We start from the raw sequence: 17662 nt of genomic DNA on the forward strand, positions 1-17662 counted from the left end.
AAAGTCAGGCCATTCTTCAGATGCATCTGAAGAAGTGAGGTTTTTACCCACGAAAGCTTATGCCCAAATAAATCTGTTAGTCTTTAAGGTGCCACCAGACTCCTTGTTGTTTCTGCAGTAATTACTGCGTTTTTTCCATGTGCACACTACCCTCTTTCGTTAGTGGAGCGTGTCCTCACCAGGAGCGCTTGCACTGACTTAAGAGGAGCAGAGAGCCCTGGCTGCAGCCGGGCTCCAGTTGGGAGTTCTGAAGGGAACCCACAGCCTGGGTTCTCATCACTACAGGGTTCACAGCTGGAACACCCTTCCCTCATCCCCACTCCCCCCCACCCCCGCCACACTCAATTTCAAAACAGGAACCCTACCAGCAGTGAAACTGACATTCTTGCTAATTTCACAGCTCTGGCTGTCAGCCACTCTGACAGCCAACAGGCGATGCAAGTAACACAGTATCTATACAGACACTGCATTGCACCAACTATGTCGACCTAAGCCTTATGCCTCTCATAGAGGTGGATTTACTAGGGCGACGTAGTGGGCGAGTGACAGGGGTGGGAGGAACATTGTAGTGTGTATGTTTACACAGTTAAGTCAATGTAAGGTGCCTTACGTCGACATAACTTCGTACTGTAGACAAGCCCTAAGGAAGAAGGGAGTTTCCCTGCACTTTGTAACCATGAATTACCATAGTCTGAGAGAAAGAAGAAGTAAAAACAACCCACCAACCCTGCAAATCCTGTTGAACAGTAAGGGGTTTAAGTGAAAGCTATCCAGAAATGGAGGTCCAGCATCTAAGTGGGGTGCTGTCCATGAAACACTGGATCCTCTCTATGGCAGGGGTTATGCAGGGAAACTTCACAGAGGCAATAGGTAACTTGTATTAGAAAATGGAATTTAGCTAACATAGAAGCGTAAAGCCTGAGATTGTGTCTTCCTGTTTATTTTCTGTGCAACTTGTATTTGTTTGCTCTCCCTTACTATTTCATCTTTGACTTTTCTATTGAATAAACTTTTTCTTTATTTTTACCCCAAGGAGGTCTCTGGTATGCAAACTGTGTGAAGTGTGTGTGCCAAAGTGAACTGATCACTGGGGGCAGGTTTTACTCGTTCAGAGGTGTCAAACCAGAAAGGAAAAGTCTGAGTATCTTGTAGTTAAGAACTCAGGGAGACAGATCTGCGGGGACTCAGGATCGGAAGAGGTTGCTGAGGTCATCCTGCAAAGAGTAACTAGGCTGGTGGAAGCCAGGGTTGAGACCTATTTGTAGGCTGTCAGGGTTCTGAGTCATAGCAGAATAGTATTAAGGAACCCAAAGTTATAAGGCAGGCTGTGACAGAACCCCTTATTGGTCTGGGTAATCCACAAAATGTCACAGGGGCTTCCAAAAATGTCCATAGATAAGCCATCACAGTTTTAAAATCTCCTGTTATATACCCAAAACAGTGGGTGCACCTATAAAATTGCAGGCCCCACAATTGTGGTTGAGGAAAGAGGCAATTGAAAAATGTGTAGATGGGTAATGTACATGCAATTTGGGCAATTAGGCACCCAATTACCTGATTTGTACATGCAACCTGTTGTTTGCATGTGCAAATCAGGCAAGTACAACCTAATTACCTGTTTTGCATGCCTAACACATTTACACCATTCACAAATGTAGAGATAGATACCTGGAGATATGAAGCAAAGAAGGTTAATTAAGTTCTCTGCAAATATCCCACTACTAGTATTTTGCTTTGTGTGTAGCTCTTCTGTGATTTCAGAGTAGGTGAAACAATAGCATTTATGTTCAAATTTTTAAGTTGTTTTATTTATAAACAGTTATTCAGTGTAGATGTTTTTCACTGAAGATAACTCTAGATGTTACCTTTCTCAATGATAGTTCCACATTTGTGTCTGCACTGAAGTTATATTTGGCAATAGCTTCTCCAATCTCTCCAACTTGTGCTGGAGGAGGTGGCCTGGCAGGCTGTGCTTTTTCTGGGGGAGAAAGTTTCTGAAAGGAGAACATGAATTTTTTTGCATTATTTCCATGTAATTTGTGCATCTATTTTAAAAACTAATCCCAGAAATTAAAACAACAGACCAACCTCAACATAAGAAATTGGGAAAATTCCAACTCTTCCGTAGTGTTCTCCCTCATACCAGTTTTGATCTATTTTCCTGAGGATATAGACAGTATCTCCTTTCTTAAAGGACAGTTCCCTGTAACAGATTTATTTTAGTCAGACATTTTCTGATTTGTGATTGAACTGCTCTAATTGCTTCAGAAGTTCCAGTGCTGTTTATACATGTAATTTAACAACAAATATCTGAGAAAGGAGCATCGTAATCATACTGCGTATCCCAGTGGATAATATATAATAAAATAATTGTAAAATGCAGATTGGCACAAGCAGCAATGTTTGGATTCAGAATCAGATCTGAATCTGAAACTTGGGGTATTTGGGTTTGGAGTCTGGTTTTGGTCCACTAAAGAGATAGGCCTGATCTACATCATAGCCCCAAATACACGTGGATCTGCATGCAAGTTCGGTGTCTTCTGTCCCTCTTGTGTGGATGCTACTTCAGCTGCCGATCCATAGGTGGATAGGAGAGCCTTTAGGTGCTCCCTTTTATAAAAGCAGAAAGGTGCACTACACTTCACATTCCTGCCATACCTCCATGAATTATCCTATCCTACCCCAGCAAGTTGGCTCAGGCACCCTCCTGCCCTGACCCACTCAGCCCACTCTGCATGGTTCACTGGTGTAAAGGACAGGATTATGTTCTGTATAAACAAACATTCAGTTTACTATGCATGAAGATTCAGTCAATTGCTATCTTTGTGTGAATTACTAATATAGGTGCACATAACAGTCCTTTATATTTAGGTCAAAAGGGCATCAAAAGACATGATGAGAGATCTATGTCACTGTTTAAATGTAAAGGGTTATTGTCAGGGTAGTTTTTGAATAGATTTTGATCTCAACTGTTTGTAATACTCTAAGAAATATGAAATAATTTTCCTTTCCCTATCAAATGTGTCTTCTCTTCTTTAAATACAAGTTCAAATTCTCTTTTCATTTACACCCACTTAACTCAATGAACTTCAGTGGAGTTGTGTTACTATTAACGAGAGCAGAATTTGGTCCACTGTATTTTTTTTTGGTCTTGATTCTCACAGAATATACCCCTTTGAAATGGGTCTACGTTGAAAATCTTGGTCAAGATTTTAAAAGCTGGCTAATGATTTTGGTTGGCTCAGTTTTTGGTGCCCAAATTGGCAAGTGCTTAGCACTTTCTGAGAATCAAGTCCCTTTAAAGTATCTCAAGTTGGACACCCAGGGCCGGTGCAAGGATATTTTGCACCCTAGGCGAAACTTCCACCTTGCGCCCCCCCTTGCACATCGGTTCGCCCTGCTCCCTGACTGCCCCCCGGGACTCCCCTTACCATGCCTATGCCGGTCAGACGCTGGCTCCATGTGGAAGCAAAACACGCTGCTGGGGTGCCGTGCGTGCAGCCCCTCCCCCGCAGAGTGCTGAGGCAGTGGGAGGGGGGGATGTCCAGGAGGGGCAGCGGCGGCAGCTCACACTCCCAGGAGCCACAGAATCTGAGCGCGGTGAGGGAGGAGCCGGGGGGCGCGCCTGCCCGGGCTGTGGGCGACGGCCCCCGTGTTCCCCCCCGGCTCCCCTCTCGCCACGCTCGGGCACTGCGGCTCCTGGGAGTGTGAGCCGCCGCCACCACTGCCCCTCTCGGAGCAGGCTCTGGGCCCCGTGCCCCGGCAGCAGCTCACACTCCCGGGAGCCGCAGAACCCAAGCGCGGCGAGGGGAGAGCTGGGGGGGCGCACGGGGACCGCCGCCTGCATGCATCTGCTGCAGCCTGCAGGAGCCCTCGGGGGGGGGGGGGGGCGCGCAGGGCCACAGCCTGGGCAGGAGGGGCGGGGGGTGTGGCTGCTCCCCGCTAGTGGCGCTGCCGCCTTTGCAGGGCTGTTGCCCCCCTGCGCTATGCCGGCTCCTCCATGGCTGGGGCTCACCGCCCCTGCAAGCCGACGCTCTGGCTCTCCCGTGCCTCTGCTTTTTGGCGCCCCCAACCACTTGGCACCCTAGGCGACCGCCTAGTTCGCCTAGTGGTTGCACCGGCCCTGTGGACACCCAAAAATTCAGGCATCCAATATCACTAGTGACTTGAAAATCTTGGCCATTGTCTTCTCTCCTATATTATCCCTCTACTTTTCAAGCTCCACATCCCCTAACCTACTCCCCACACAGTTCCAGATTCCCTTACGTTTAGAGACCAGGAGCATAATGTAGGTGACATAATGTTGTTAGCCCTTCATTTATGAAAAAAAATGGGATAAACACTGGGGATCTTATGGATGATGGAATGTAGGTGCTCTTTTGGATCTTTTATAGTCTACAGCACGGGTCAGCAACCTTTCAGAAGCGGTGTGCTGAGTCTTCATTTATCCACTCTAATTTAAGATTTCGTGTGCCAGTAATACATTTTAACATTTTTAGAAGATCTTTTTCTATAAGTCTATAATATATAACTAAACCATTGTTTTATGTAAAGTAAATAAGGTTTTTAAAATGTTTAAGAAGCTTCATTTAAAATTAAATTAAAATGCAGAGCCCCTCGGACCGGTGGCCAGGACTACAAGGTAAAAATGTGTGCTGAGGATGCATAGCCACTCCCACATTTGAACAAATATTATTAGTGTTACATCATTCAAACATTTTAAATATGAAATGGCTGCTTACACAGCTTACTTATTCATGGGCTACTGCTTAGGCAGAGCAGAGTTCTGGGTAGCTTCTTGAGGCTGGTATCCCTCAACAGAAATGTACTGCTGACACGGTCACAATTTTTGACCATTGGTTAGAACAGGTGAGACAGGTATTAAAAAGGTTGCCCTTGCATTCATACATACTCTTAACTAACCAACAAAACGTTAATACTTACTTAGAGGTCTGAGCCTTAAAGTCATATACTGCTCGAGCTGGCAGCCTCTGAAAAGCAGGCAAAGTGATTAACACTTACATGTAATATTATCATATTATAAAAATAATGTTTAGCCTGTAAAAAAAATAAGCCAAGATTTTCAAAGATGGGTGCCTAAAGGTTACACTTCTTTTAAATCCATATTCAAACACTTGCATACGTGGGTTTATTTTCAAAAGCATGCAGTACCCTCTGAAGTAAATGGGAATTGCTGAGTGCTCAGGACTTTTGAAAATAAAACCATTTATTTAGGTGCCTAAAAATAGATGTAAGAACCTAACATTAGGCAGATATTTTAACATTTTTACCTTTATATTTAAAGTTAGCAAAGTCAGCATACTTCTGCAATGTTCTACTTCTTCTCTAATCTTTTTTCGTTAGAGTCATCTTAAGGGTTGCTTATAACATTAGTAGTTACATAGTTTCAGACTGAAATGTGATTTTCAATTTGATTAGGAAGGAATAGCAGAACATTGTCCCTGCACTTGGAATGTGTCTGTTTTCCCATTAATTAGTTCGCACTGTGGCAATTTCTTTCAATGAAGGACAAGAACTAGACTCTTCTCTACTTCTCCCAATAGGAGTTACATAATAGTAGTCTTATGAAACCTAGGACCTAGTAGATCTGATCTCAAATCTCCTAGGTAATAACATTATATGCTACCATTAAACCAGCAGATTGGCCCAAAGCCATCTTAAGCTATGGTCCCATGACCACTCATTGCCTGAGGAGAGCTGATTGACACCCTGTGACCAACTCACCTTGTTCTTGGCTACTAAATTACAGTAAAAGGCAGTTTAAAATAAATTAAATACTTTCTTACTACTAGTCTCCGATGTCGTGAGAGGGAGAGAACATGGCCTGTCTCATTGTGAAGGAGAGGGTAGTCAGTCTGTGAACTCATGAGTGAGGGGGAAGATGATGCACAAGATAAATCTCTGTATAAATGTGGCTCTATGAAAAAGCTGAACAACCTCTGGTCTAAAGACATTGTTTGGTTTATTGAGAATTTACCCGCCTCCACTGCAATGGGAGAAAAACCCTCAAAAAAATAAAAAATAAAAGTTTGGAGAGGTTCTTGAACTAGAAAAGTTCTAAAATAGACTAAATAATACATTCCATACATACATTCCAGGGTCTCCCATTCCTTCTACTATGCTGGCATTTCATGCTGCCTTTATGCTTTCTCTCTCTTTTTAAGGTTTTAATATTTTTTTGTCTGAAGCATAAGCAATAGCATAAGCAATCACTATGTAATTAGAATGATCAATCAAAAAATTATTTTGCCATAGAAATTAGGGACAGTGCTCAAAGTACTCAAACAGACTCTTACATAGTAAAAAATAGAAGTGATTTTGGAGCAGAAATCTTCCTGGCAGCCCTAAAACCACCTGCGACAGTTACTCAGGATATTAGCCTGCACAGTCATTCGTTTTCCTCTAGATTATTGTCCCATCTGCCATTTCTCAGTCCTTTCTGACATAAAATATCAGCAAACCCCCTGCAGGAGTGTCCTGGTCCATTTAAACATCAGTAGAAAATACAATTTCATCTTAAGTACTAATCATTAAAGAAAGATAAATATGTTGTTCTTCATGCAACATTAAAAACACTTTCTGTTACCCTCTCTTAATGACTGGTTGCCTAAATGCTCCGATGATCGTCATCATTACAGTTTCTTAGCATCACACAAAACTTTATCTTGTAAATGTTATTGGATTGTCTCATAAATGCTCCTTTGGCTTTGAATGCCGCTCAGTTATTTATTCCTGTTTAACTACCTCTCTGTCTGGAATTCCTCTTCTCTCCCGTGGAGTACATCGACCCACATCAGTCAAAGCAGAAGAATAGCTCCCAGGAGACTCCTGGTCTACTGCAAATAAAATGTCATTGCATGAATCTCAAGTTGGAAGCAAGTTAATTCTGCAGTGCTGCTACATTTTATTTAAAGGGAAACTACACCTAGAAATGGAGAGCTTGAGTTTATTCATCCCCCTTTAACAGAAAAATTACATGACATTAATGATTATTAAAATATCCTTTTTAAAGAAAAAAAAACCAAAAATGACAATAAATCCCTACCACAAACGTTCATCTGACCCACAGTAGAGATGGAGTATAGTTCCTGCACTACCAACATAAACAAATACATCTTGGGTTCAAATACAGAAGGGTTCAAGAAACATGTCTGAGTGATAACAATGTAAACACATAATTACATGCATGGACGGTGTTTAAAGCATGCCACAATGAGAGAAAAATTAACAAGATTTTTTTCTGCAATATGTATTTCCCTTTTACCTGAGGCATTCATTAAGTTGCACATGGAAAATTAAAAGTCTGTTATTGTCATAAAATAACTCTTTATTTTAAGATACGGAGTATAAATCATTACTCACCAGTCTGAGTGGCATATTTGCTGTAAAGCACAGTTTGCTATTGTCATTATGTGCATATTTATTTTAATAAATTTTGAAAAAATAAAATAAAATGAAGAATTCTTAAATGAAAGTCTTGCACTCAATATAGTCCGGTGGGCTGCTTGTGTGAAATTAAAACAAAGGGAATTATTTCAAGCCTATGGACATTTTGGAGATTGAACGAACCCATCTCCTCTTACTCATGAGAGTTCCTCTACTGTATTTTCCTAGTGCCACATTGACATCTGCTAGTGAAGAGAACAATAATAATGTTTGCTTCTCTTTTTTTCAGTTCACATGATCTGTTCCTACCCAGCCTATCCCTCTGTCAAGAAGTACTACTGGGAACACAGAACTGAAAGCATTTAATTAATCACTTTGGGGTCAAACTTCTTTGACTCTTACAGAAAAACCAGAGATCTCAATGTTCTCTGGTATACTGCACTCTAAAAACCATAGCTCTGAGGCGACTGATGTATAATGGAGGTTTGTAGAGCAGTGATGGGGAGTGGAAAGGTGTATTAATTGCTCATCATAAGCTTACTAACAGCAGCAGGTACATTGTGGCAATTCCGGAAAGCCCTTAAACATGCATAAGTGCTTTTCTGGATTAGGGGTATTTTCCTGAATGAGGGCCTATGTTCCCTGCACAGGCATAAAGTCTCCAGGTGTTGGGATATATGCACTATATCTTTAAAACTATAGTAGTAAGCCAGGTAGGAAGGGTGCTGGGAAGGTTTTGGGCAGAAACTCTGCAGTGGAGCAGAGCAAACACTGCAGCTTAAGGAATAACCTAGTTCAGTTTATTTCACTAAAGTTCCTTGTTCTAAGTTATAAGAAGGCCTTCTGTGATTCTTTATGACATGACACCAGAGACCCCTGCACAGGTGTTCTCTGCCCTTTCTTTCAGTGCAGCTGTGCCTCACAGAAACACAACTGGTCCCACAATATATAGCATGGAACGAAGCACATATTAGCATAATGCTTTGGTTATTATCAGCTTGGGTATGAGGCCAATGGAACATCCTGCTAACATGCATTGTATACTATATATTAAGGAACTGAGTGTCACTGCAATATTTCCATCTTCATCATATCAGGTCCTGCATTGTCACTGAAGCCATTATACGCAATGGTTATTTTTTAAGTGTGAATTTGCAATCTGTTAAGGTTTGGATTGGTGGTTATTTTATTTAAGCAGTTGCACAAAATAGCTTTGGAATTGTACACGTTTATCAGTATTAGTGGGGATTTCTGTGCAATCCATACAATGGGCACTAAACTGCCCTTGCTCTTTTGAGTCACCTTTGTGTGTGTGTCCGAAGGGGGAGTAGCCAATGGGAGGGTTACTGAGCCATTCTACCTGTGCAGGGAAAATAGCTGGAGGGGTTAGAGGCGGCGTGTTCAGCAGTTACTTCTTACTGCTGCTCCAAAATGGAGTGGTGTGCGCTCTGTAAGGGCCAAGCTGCTGGAGGGCTGATCGTACCTCCAGGGGCTGGAGACACCCTTATAGTGGGTTAGTCAGTTGTCAGTCAATATCTTGTCCTGTTCCTGCGCTAGTATTCTAGGGTGCTCCCTGTCCCCTCTTCACCAATATCACATGTATAAAAGACAAGCTATAATTTAAATCTATAAATATTATGAGGGAGGTGAGACACAATACCTGGTAGGTCATGTTTGATATGAAATCCTGTTGACTAGGGCAGGATTCTAAATGGGGACTGAAACATTATGGAGAGACTGTACTTTGCTGCTTCTCAGAGCAAGGAGAACAGTATACACTCAGCTATGCTTGCCAGTAATAGCAACATGCTTGCTAGCCTGGCTGGGCTGCTGGACATGCCCCTCTCACTGCAGTCCATATCCTATTGCAGACATGATGGATGGACAAGAGGGCTAGTTGTGATACCTCCTACTGCTCTCGAGTCTGGGGAGAGATCCCTCTCCCCTGCTTTCTTGGCGGATAGAGGCACCATAGATCCTTCCCTACCCTTGCACATCAGTACAGCAAAGGGCAGGATTTTGCTGATAATCTGAAGAGTAGAATTTCAATATCAATATATTATGAAAAGTGCATTTCATATAAAACGTATAGCTCAGCTAAAAATAATGTGGTTTGCAAAAAATTATTTTAAGAAATGCACAAATACAGGACACACAATGGTAGAGTTCCTGAGATCATTATTTCTAGAAGAAAACCTGTTTGGAGCTATATTTGAAAAATAGGGACAGATTGTGCTCTCACTTACTTCAGTGTAAATCTGGGGTAAACCCAGTGACTTCAAAGGAATTACTTCCAATTTGTGCAAATACAAATGAGAGCTGCACCTAAATCCTTTTATACACATTTCTGGTTCTGTTTATGATGACTCATCATGATTCAATGCCAGTAAATAATTAAAGACATTTCAAAACCATGACTGATGAAACTAATGATGTTTTGCAAGAGAGGTTTTACTGACTCCATTGTGTATTTTATTTTAACTTGTTAAGATAACGCAGCAGCAGTCTTGCAGAATACACTTGATATTTTTTGGCAAATGTGGCACTAGCAAAAATTTCAGCACAGGACAAGAACGTTAAAGAAAAAATAAGAGGCGTATACTCCACAATTTATATTATAAAGCCATAGATTTCCCACTTCTTCAATTACATGATTCAGGAATAGCCTTATAAAGCGATCATCATAATAACTGAAGAGACACCTTTAAAGAGGGTATGTCTAAAAACAGAATTCTTTGGCAGTCCATTTTGTCATTCTTACCTTGAGTACTCTGATCACTTTTTAAAATAAAAAACTCAGGTTTGAAATGTCTTTACAAAAGACATTCAACTCTCCGAGTCTGCCAGTAGATACAGCAGTGCACACATGCTGTTACAATATTACAATAGTTTGCTTACGGTGAATATCACGGTCAGTCAAACTTTTAAAAATATTTTAAACTCAAGCAATGATTAAAAAAAAGAGAGAGAAATAGAACAATAAACTTCTCATGGTATGAAGTTTAAAACTAGATCCCTGTCAAGAGAGATCAGTTTCTACTAGTATTCACCTTGACAGTATCCTTCAAGTTTTGATTATTTTCATTTTCTGTTTGCCATTTCAAAGGGATAGTGCCTGTCTCAAAATTTAATGGAGACATTTTCATTCAATAATTTTGCTGCAATGGAAATTGCAAAGTGTATCATTTGAGCAGTGGAAATGGAACCTTCACTATAAATAGCCTAGAGCTCTATTCACAAAAATGTTGCATTGCTCAAAGGTAGCATAATTTGTGACAGAACTGAATACAATTTTATAAAATGGACAGAATTCATTATAAAACGTTCAGATTTTCATCTGTTGTACATAAAAATATTGTTAGTATGACATTATTTACTAATATTATTAATGTGCAGTGCACATTTGTTATTATAAACAAAATGGAAGAGCTACTGCATTTTTTTTTCCAGTGGTCATCACATTATGATGCATATATTTATTATACCGTGAAGCCCTTTTAATGATCAGAAAATCTTTGTCCTTGTAAAGCTCCAATTATTGAAAACTATTGCTGTCATCATTTGATAACCAGATTACTATATTGTTGTGGATGAACAACTACTCTATCCATCTTATATTATCACATATAGCTATGTAAAAATAATACCCTTTCTTCATCATGCCTTTTATATGGTAAACACATATTCTAAACTGCATAAATAAATACTCAAAAATGAAATGACAAAGGGTTGGAAATGAAAGGAACAAGGGTGGATGACTCAATCACAAGAATAAAGGAAAGGAAGGTAATCCACCTTGGAAACACAGTGCACTATCATTGTCTTGCTTGTTGTTGTTGGTTGTATCCATGTCTTGAAAAGAGGCACTAAGAGGTAGTCTTCCACAATCATTTTGGTACAGCGGACAATGAATGGCACCATCTTGAGGCAGTGGATGAAAAGGCTGGTGCATGGGACTTTTTCTAAGAGCTTTAAGAGATGAATTCCTTTCGGGTATGTCTGGAAGCAATTCAGTAATAAGTCTATGTAATATACTGTTGTCAGGCAAGCTTCCCCTTCTCTTTTCTGCTTTAATTTGGTCACAGATATCTTTAAGAGCAGAATCTAGAGCGTCGAACACAGATGATTTGCATTTAGTCTTCTCAGTCTGTTTTTTAGGGGCTGAACTTTTTTTCCTCCGGAAAGGCACTGGACTGACTAGGAATGCTATCTTAGAGAGGCCAGATTCTGCTTCTTGTCTCCTTGGATCTTCAGTACTTTCCTGTTTAGCCCTTTCATGCTTTAACATGGTGGTGAAGCGGGTGTAGGATGCTGGGCATCGCCCCTTGCAGGAGCTGATGAGATGCTTGTGGTGGTGGTGGTGGTGATGGTGATGGTGGCCTGATCCATAAAAACTCTCAGAAGATGTAAAGGAAAAGTGGTCAAAGTCACTTTCACTACAAAAGGATGAGCCTTCTATCTGGATAAAGTCACTGAGGTCAGAGACCACTCCATCTTGATCACTGTCAGAAAACTCCAGATGCGATCTTTGTGGTTCATCACTGGTCACTTCAATATGAATTGGCACCAGAGTTTTAGGCTTGCAGTTGCGTTGTATTTGAATGGCATGTCTACCTTGATTTTCCTCCTCCAGCAGGGACTCAATAGAAAATCGCCGCTTTGAACATAAGCCATTTTTAGGAGGCTCTAATGTTACTGTTGATAATGCTTCATCACCTAAATTCGGCATTGATTTTGATTTTTGAATTAATTTTTCAAATTCAGATATCCTGGTAGGCACCATGTCCCTGGGCACCTCCTCAGTAGAAGACTCTCTCCAGCCCTGAAGCATACCTTTGTGCTGTTCTTTTTCATACTGTAATATTCTGGACTTTACAGAACAAATCACCTCAGAATTCATCAAGTCCTTGCGATTGATGCGGTGCATCTTCTTATACATTTTTAGGAATCCTGGGGTATCATGTGCAGATCTATGACGAATTCTTGACCGATTAGTACCGCGGCTCTCAGGAACATATGGGGAGGCCCAGGTCAATGAGCAACTGCCTTTGGAATCCTCCTCGCAAATGAGAGATACCATACTTTCAGACTTGGCCTGTGCATCAGGAAAGCTATCGTGATCATCAGTTAACAGATCATCGCAGCTACGAGATTTCCGCTTGGGAGAGGCAGTTTCTTCTGTGCTGCTCCAGACTTCTGCATTCTGACGAGTCATTTGCCAGCCATTCTTATAATGGATTGCCCTTCTTGAATCACTTGGAACAGCCAAATGCTGTCTATAAGAGCTACAATAATCTAATTCATTTGAAGTGTTGTGGTTGTGCACTGAATAACTGAAAAGGGATGGATACACTTGGCTAATATCTCCACCTTTATAATCCATTGAGCAGCATGGTAAAAAAGAGACATTGCCAGAAATTAACAGGTTCAAAAAGTTGGAAATAATGTCAGTAAATATCAGAAAGAACAGAAAAGAGAAAGCAGTTAGTGTATCTAATCTAGCAATCAAGTACAGCATACACATTGCTAAAGATTAGAAGAGAAAAGCAAATAATCCATGCTAAACAATTATTTAATTTTCCAACTGTAAAAATTTACTCTATATAATTTAAACATCAGAAAGGATTTAGTGCCATATGTTTCTATTAATAATAAAACACATTTAAATACTAGAGTGTTAATCTTTACATTAAAAGTACCACATATAAAAAGGTACCATTGGTTCTGAGGCTGGTAGAAAGACAATACAACTACAGAAGAGGTAGAGATGGGGCCAAACCAAAAGTCTGGATTTGAAGACACCCTACTTCTGGAAAAGCATGAATCCAGAGGCAGAACTGAACTTTGTCTCAGGCCCATCTCAGGGACAGGAACCATAATCTATTGTTTGTACAGAACCTACCACTATGGCTTTCAATCTGATCTGGCCTTTAAGTACTACCAAAATATAGAAGTTAAAGAATAACATCAAAAACAAATGCCAAAAATGAGCAAATGTAAATTTGTTTGACAAAAAGTTCTTGTTGTACACTTGGATTTTGACTTTTGCACACAGTTGTGTTTGGTCTAAGACAGGGGTAGGCAACCTGTGGCACATGTGCCGAAGGCGGCACACAAGCTGATTTTCAGTGGCACTCACACTGCCCGGGTCCTGGCCACCAGTCCGTGGGGCTCTGCATTTTAATTTAATTTTAAATGAAGTTTCTTAAACATTTTAAAAACCTTATTTACTTTACATACAACAATAGTTTAGTTATATATTATAGACTTATAGAGCGAGACTTTCTAAAAACGTTAAAATGTATTACTGGCACACAAAACCTTAAATTAGAGTGAATAAATTAAGACTCGACACACCACTTCTGAAAGGGTTCCGACCCCTGGTCTAGGATGAAAGGGAAAACAGTGTTGTGTATGCAAACCATTTACCGCAGCTGCACATTTAACTAAGACGACTTAGAAAAATCTCTGTATACGAATGGATGGGAGATTTCTGGTCTCTCAAGTAGTGTATGTGTGGTAAAACTATGTGATGAATGGATCCTGAATGGACTAGGAAGGAACATTACAACAGAATATGTGAACAATGCAGCAGCCTCACTAGACACATTTCTATGTGTACTTGTGGGTGTGTTTCCTGCCGAAAGCCTCCCAAAGTTCCAACTATTTTTCCTTTTATTTCCCCTACTTAGCTGACTGTCCTTCTGAGTGAAGCTGGATATGGCTATTTCTGGAACCTATCAGTGTTGCTCCCCATCTGGCTGCCAGGTTCATTCTGCAGTGCTCTTGCCCAAGTAATGAATTGAGCTTGAATCCCAAATGTGAGCCATCCACATGGCACTATGTGACAACTACCTTGAGATGCTAACCTGCTGTTAAGCTTTCTGATGTAGAACTCCAAAGTGCAACTTCATAACTCATGCCTTTTTAGAAAACCTACTTCTTTGCTATTAAGAGCAGCCTCTCTGTAACAATGGCTCCTACTTATTCAACACATTTACATCCCTATCTGCTGTAGATAAAATGTTTTTACTATTTTTTTTACTCTTCTTACACTCATAGGACTAATAGAAGAAATGAGCTGGATTATTGCATTATTAGCAGAAATGATAGCTAAATTCCAAATGAGATATTTTCAAAATGCCCAAGGACTTATAAATAAAAGTCAATGGAATTTGTGCACCTAGATGGCATGGGTGCTTTTGAAAATCTCTCCCCAAGCTGAAAGACCAGTCATTTACAGCTATGAAACAACAATGAAGCCAATGGGTTTACATAGGTGTCACTAGGGGCATAATCTAAAAACAATAGAGTGCATTGCACTGGTGTAACTGAAGATATAATTTAGCCTGCAGAATCTGGGGATGATGGGCAAGAACCAAAGAATTCAACTTGTCTTTCAGATCCAGGGTTGAGTTTTCAGGCTGAAAGTTAGAAAAGCCATGCTTTTAACTTCTAACCTGGAAATCACTGAGAGACAAGTCAGAGTCACTTTTCACAAAAGAAACGCTCTTTGAGTAGAAATGGGATGAAGCTACAAAATTCAGTTCAGGATACAGATTTCAAAGAGCCCATAGTCTGGGTTGGTCAAATTTGAACAAAACAGAAATCATCTGAAAAATTAAAATCTGGATCTGGATTTCAAACATTTGCAGAGTTCAGGCTGTTTGGATCTAGGGTTTTGGTTCAGACTTCTCTCCACTCATTATTTTTACCTAAAATACATTAACTTCGTATGCCTTTTAAAGATACAATCTGAAATGATATGTTGATCAAAAATCTTACAACACACTTTTTACTTGAAAGAGTACTTGACTTCAAGAAATGTAATATTTTAGTAGGGTTTCATTTCTTTATGAGACAATGGAATATAGCATTACTCCAGGCAGGATACCCATATAAATAATACTCAGTTTTGTGGCAAATGCTCTCCAGGGATCCATCCCTCAATACAGAGAATACTCGTACCTTAATGTGTGCTGTACTTAGCTATGCTTGCTTTCCTATTACTCATCCTCCAACATCTTCCCTACTATTTGTATGCCTTGTCCATCTGTTATGTTCGGTTGTAACCTAGACTGTAAGCTCTTATGGGCTTTTATAAGTTTATACAGTGCCTAGCACAATGAGGCTCTGATTGGAAATGTTAGTCTCTACTGTAATGCAAATAAATGAATAATAATAAGAGGATTATGAGGGAGGTGCAGAACTGTATATTTACTCCCAATGTAAATAATCACTGTAGTACCTTGAAACCTTTTGTCTTACTTTAAAAAACAAAACCCGTTTACAGGTAAGAAATACTAGACATATAAGGAGGAGAGGTTTGAGTGACTGGCAATTAAAAAAAAGAACCATCTTACATAAGAATCAGAAACTATATGGGTTGTATCTCACCCACTATTGAGTTTTTGACAAAATCCATCATCTCAATTTCATACTGGGGCACTTTCTTTTTTGAATTAGATTCCTAGAACTTATCAGCTGGCAAGAATCAGATGTAGGTTTGAAGGAGGAAAGGAAAGTTTTAAGGATTTATTTGCATGGCAGTGATTTTGAATGCTGTTTCTCTTACTCCACTGCATACTGGAAGAGTTTTAAAAATTACAACAATCTCATAAGTGCTGGCAAGAAAGCAATGTATGAAATGTAGTTTTATGAAATTATGTAAAATTTTACATATCACATTCTTTTTTGACTGATTTTCTTTGAATAAATATACAGTAGATACTACATATGAAAAATAAATCCAGGTTTGAATCAGCCTGAAATAACACATTCAAGAATGAACAGGTTAGCCTTTCATTAGAAATTAAAGGCTGTTGTTTTTTCTTCAGTGAATTGTGTCCGAGCAACAGCATATAGTACCTGGCAGTTATTACTAACATTTAATACTGTATGCAATAAGAACTCAGTATTAAACAAGGTTATTGTCTGTTCACTAATCTGCTTGTCTCTTACCTTTTGCTCTTGATGGAGAAGAAGGAGAAGAGCTAGTTAAAGGCTTTCTAAGGGTAGTGTATGTGCCCTGCATATCTGCATGGCCCAGGCTAGTCCTGTTTGCATTTTGATCACTGTGCACCCTCTGATGACTTACAGCAGGCTCCGACTTCCTCCTTTTTCTGTAGTCACTTGCAGAACTAAAGAAATAATCAATATTAGTGGCAGTCTAAACCCTGTAAGCAGGGCTCATTTGAATACTTTCTCTTCAGGGATCAATAAGCAGGCCCCTTAGCCATGACCCACTTAACAGTTCCAACACCACGTGAATGAATAGACTAAAAATATAACAGGACAAGGCACTGTTCACAGCTCCCCCAAGAACTGCACACTTTGCAGAGTGAAGCCCCATTTGTGCTAAAGCTGACTAAAAAATGAAAATCTATTTTCAGGAAAATTTTCAGAATTTTGAAGCCATTTCATCTTTAAAGGGTTTGAAAAGGTTTGACCCCTTCTTTTGTTTATCCAAAATTTTTCACTTTCTTCCCTGATATTTTTTATCAAAAACATTATCAACACAATCAGAATGTACTGAAATATTTCCATAAACATTTCAATAATGTTTTCCAGGGATTATTTTAAGTGACACTACATTTTTCACAAAAATGTAAAATTTCAACATTGTTGACAAGTTTTTGCACAAAAGGCCATGTTTTGACTGAAGGACTTTGATTCAAAAATTTCAGTCTCTAGTTTTGGCAGTTTGCTTCTTCCCAGGCTTTACTGCTCTGCCAGAGACACAGGCAGCTTTGCCCCTGCAGCCTTTCTTAGTGCTGGGAGGCTGCCCTGTGAGCTGTCTGTGGCACAACAGCTATGTCCACTATCTGATCACAACCCAGTCCATCATCTTATACCAGGAATCGGCAACCTTTGGCACGTGACCCATCAGGGAAATCTGCTGGTGGGCTGGGACGGTTTGTTTACCTGCGGCGTCTGCAGGTTCGGCCGATTGCAGCTCCCACTGGCCATGGTTCACCGTTCCAGGCCAATGGGGGCTGCAGAAAGTGGCAGCCAGTACGTCCCTTGGCCCGCGTCGCTTTCCGCATCCCCATTGGCCTGGAACAGTGAACCACGGCCAGTGGGAGCTGCGATCGTCCAAACCTGCGGCCACTGCAGGTAAACAAACCGTCCCGGCCCGCTAGTGGATTTCCCCGACGGGCCATGTGCCAAAGGTTGCTGATCCCTGTCTTATACAATGGTACAAATGTTAGCTTTCAACAGGGGATGTGGGTGTATATCCCTTGATTCCCTCCAA

The 17662-nt window shown here is 40.3% G+C and overlaps 1 protein-coding gene and 1 long non-coding RNA gene across 51 annotated transcripts in view; one reads left to right on the top strand and one right to left on the bottom strand.

Moving 5' to 3' along the window:
- The window catches only part of SORBS2 (sorbin and SH3 domain containing 2), a 291973-nt gene that overhangs the window by 27040 nt on the left and 247271 nt on the right, over window positions 1-17662 (bottom strand). For 27 of the 50 annotated variants that reach the window (XM_042841983.2, XM_065597951.1, XM_042841984.2 and 24 more), the window contains 6 exons: window positions 16369-16547; window positions 11203-12777; window positions 6766-6857; window positions 4945-4991; window positions 2089-2203; window positions 1866-1994 (listed from right to left, as the gene is read on the bottom strand). In XM_042841983.2, coding sequence (XP_042697917.1) covers window positions 1866-1994; window positions 2089-2203; window positions 4945-4991; window positions 6766-6857; window positions 11203-12777; window positions 16369-16547 — 2137 coding nt within the window. The remainder of the gene's footprint in view (window positions 1-1865; window positions 1995-2088; window positions 2204-4944; window positions 4992-6765; window positions 6858-11202; window positions 12778-16368; window positions 16548-17662) is intronic. The other 23 variants (XM_065597974.1, XM_065597968.1, XM_065597957.1 and 20 more) reach the window with 1 other exon arrangement.
- Window positions 1-17662, top strand: part of LOC135983966 (uncharacterized) — a 59373-nt gene that overhangs the window by 9111 nt on the left and 32600 nt on the right. The window lies entirely within an intron of this gene.

Source organism: Chrysemys picta, chromosome 5 (genome assembly GCF_011386835.1).
Source record: "Chrysemys picta bellii isolate R12L10 chromosome 5, ASM1138683v2, whole genome shotgun sequence".
In the NCBI taxonomy this organism is placed as follows: domain Eukaryota; kingdom Metazoa; phylum Chordata; order Testudines; family Emydidae; genus Chrysemys; species Chrysemys picta.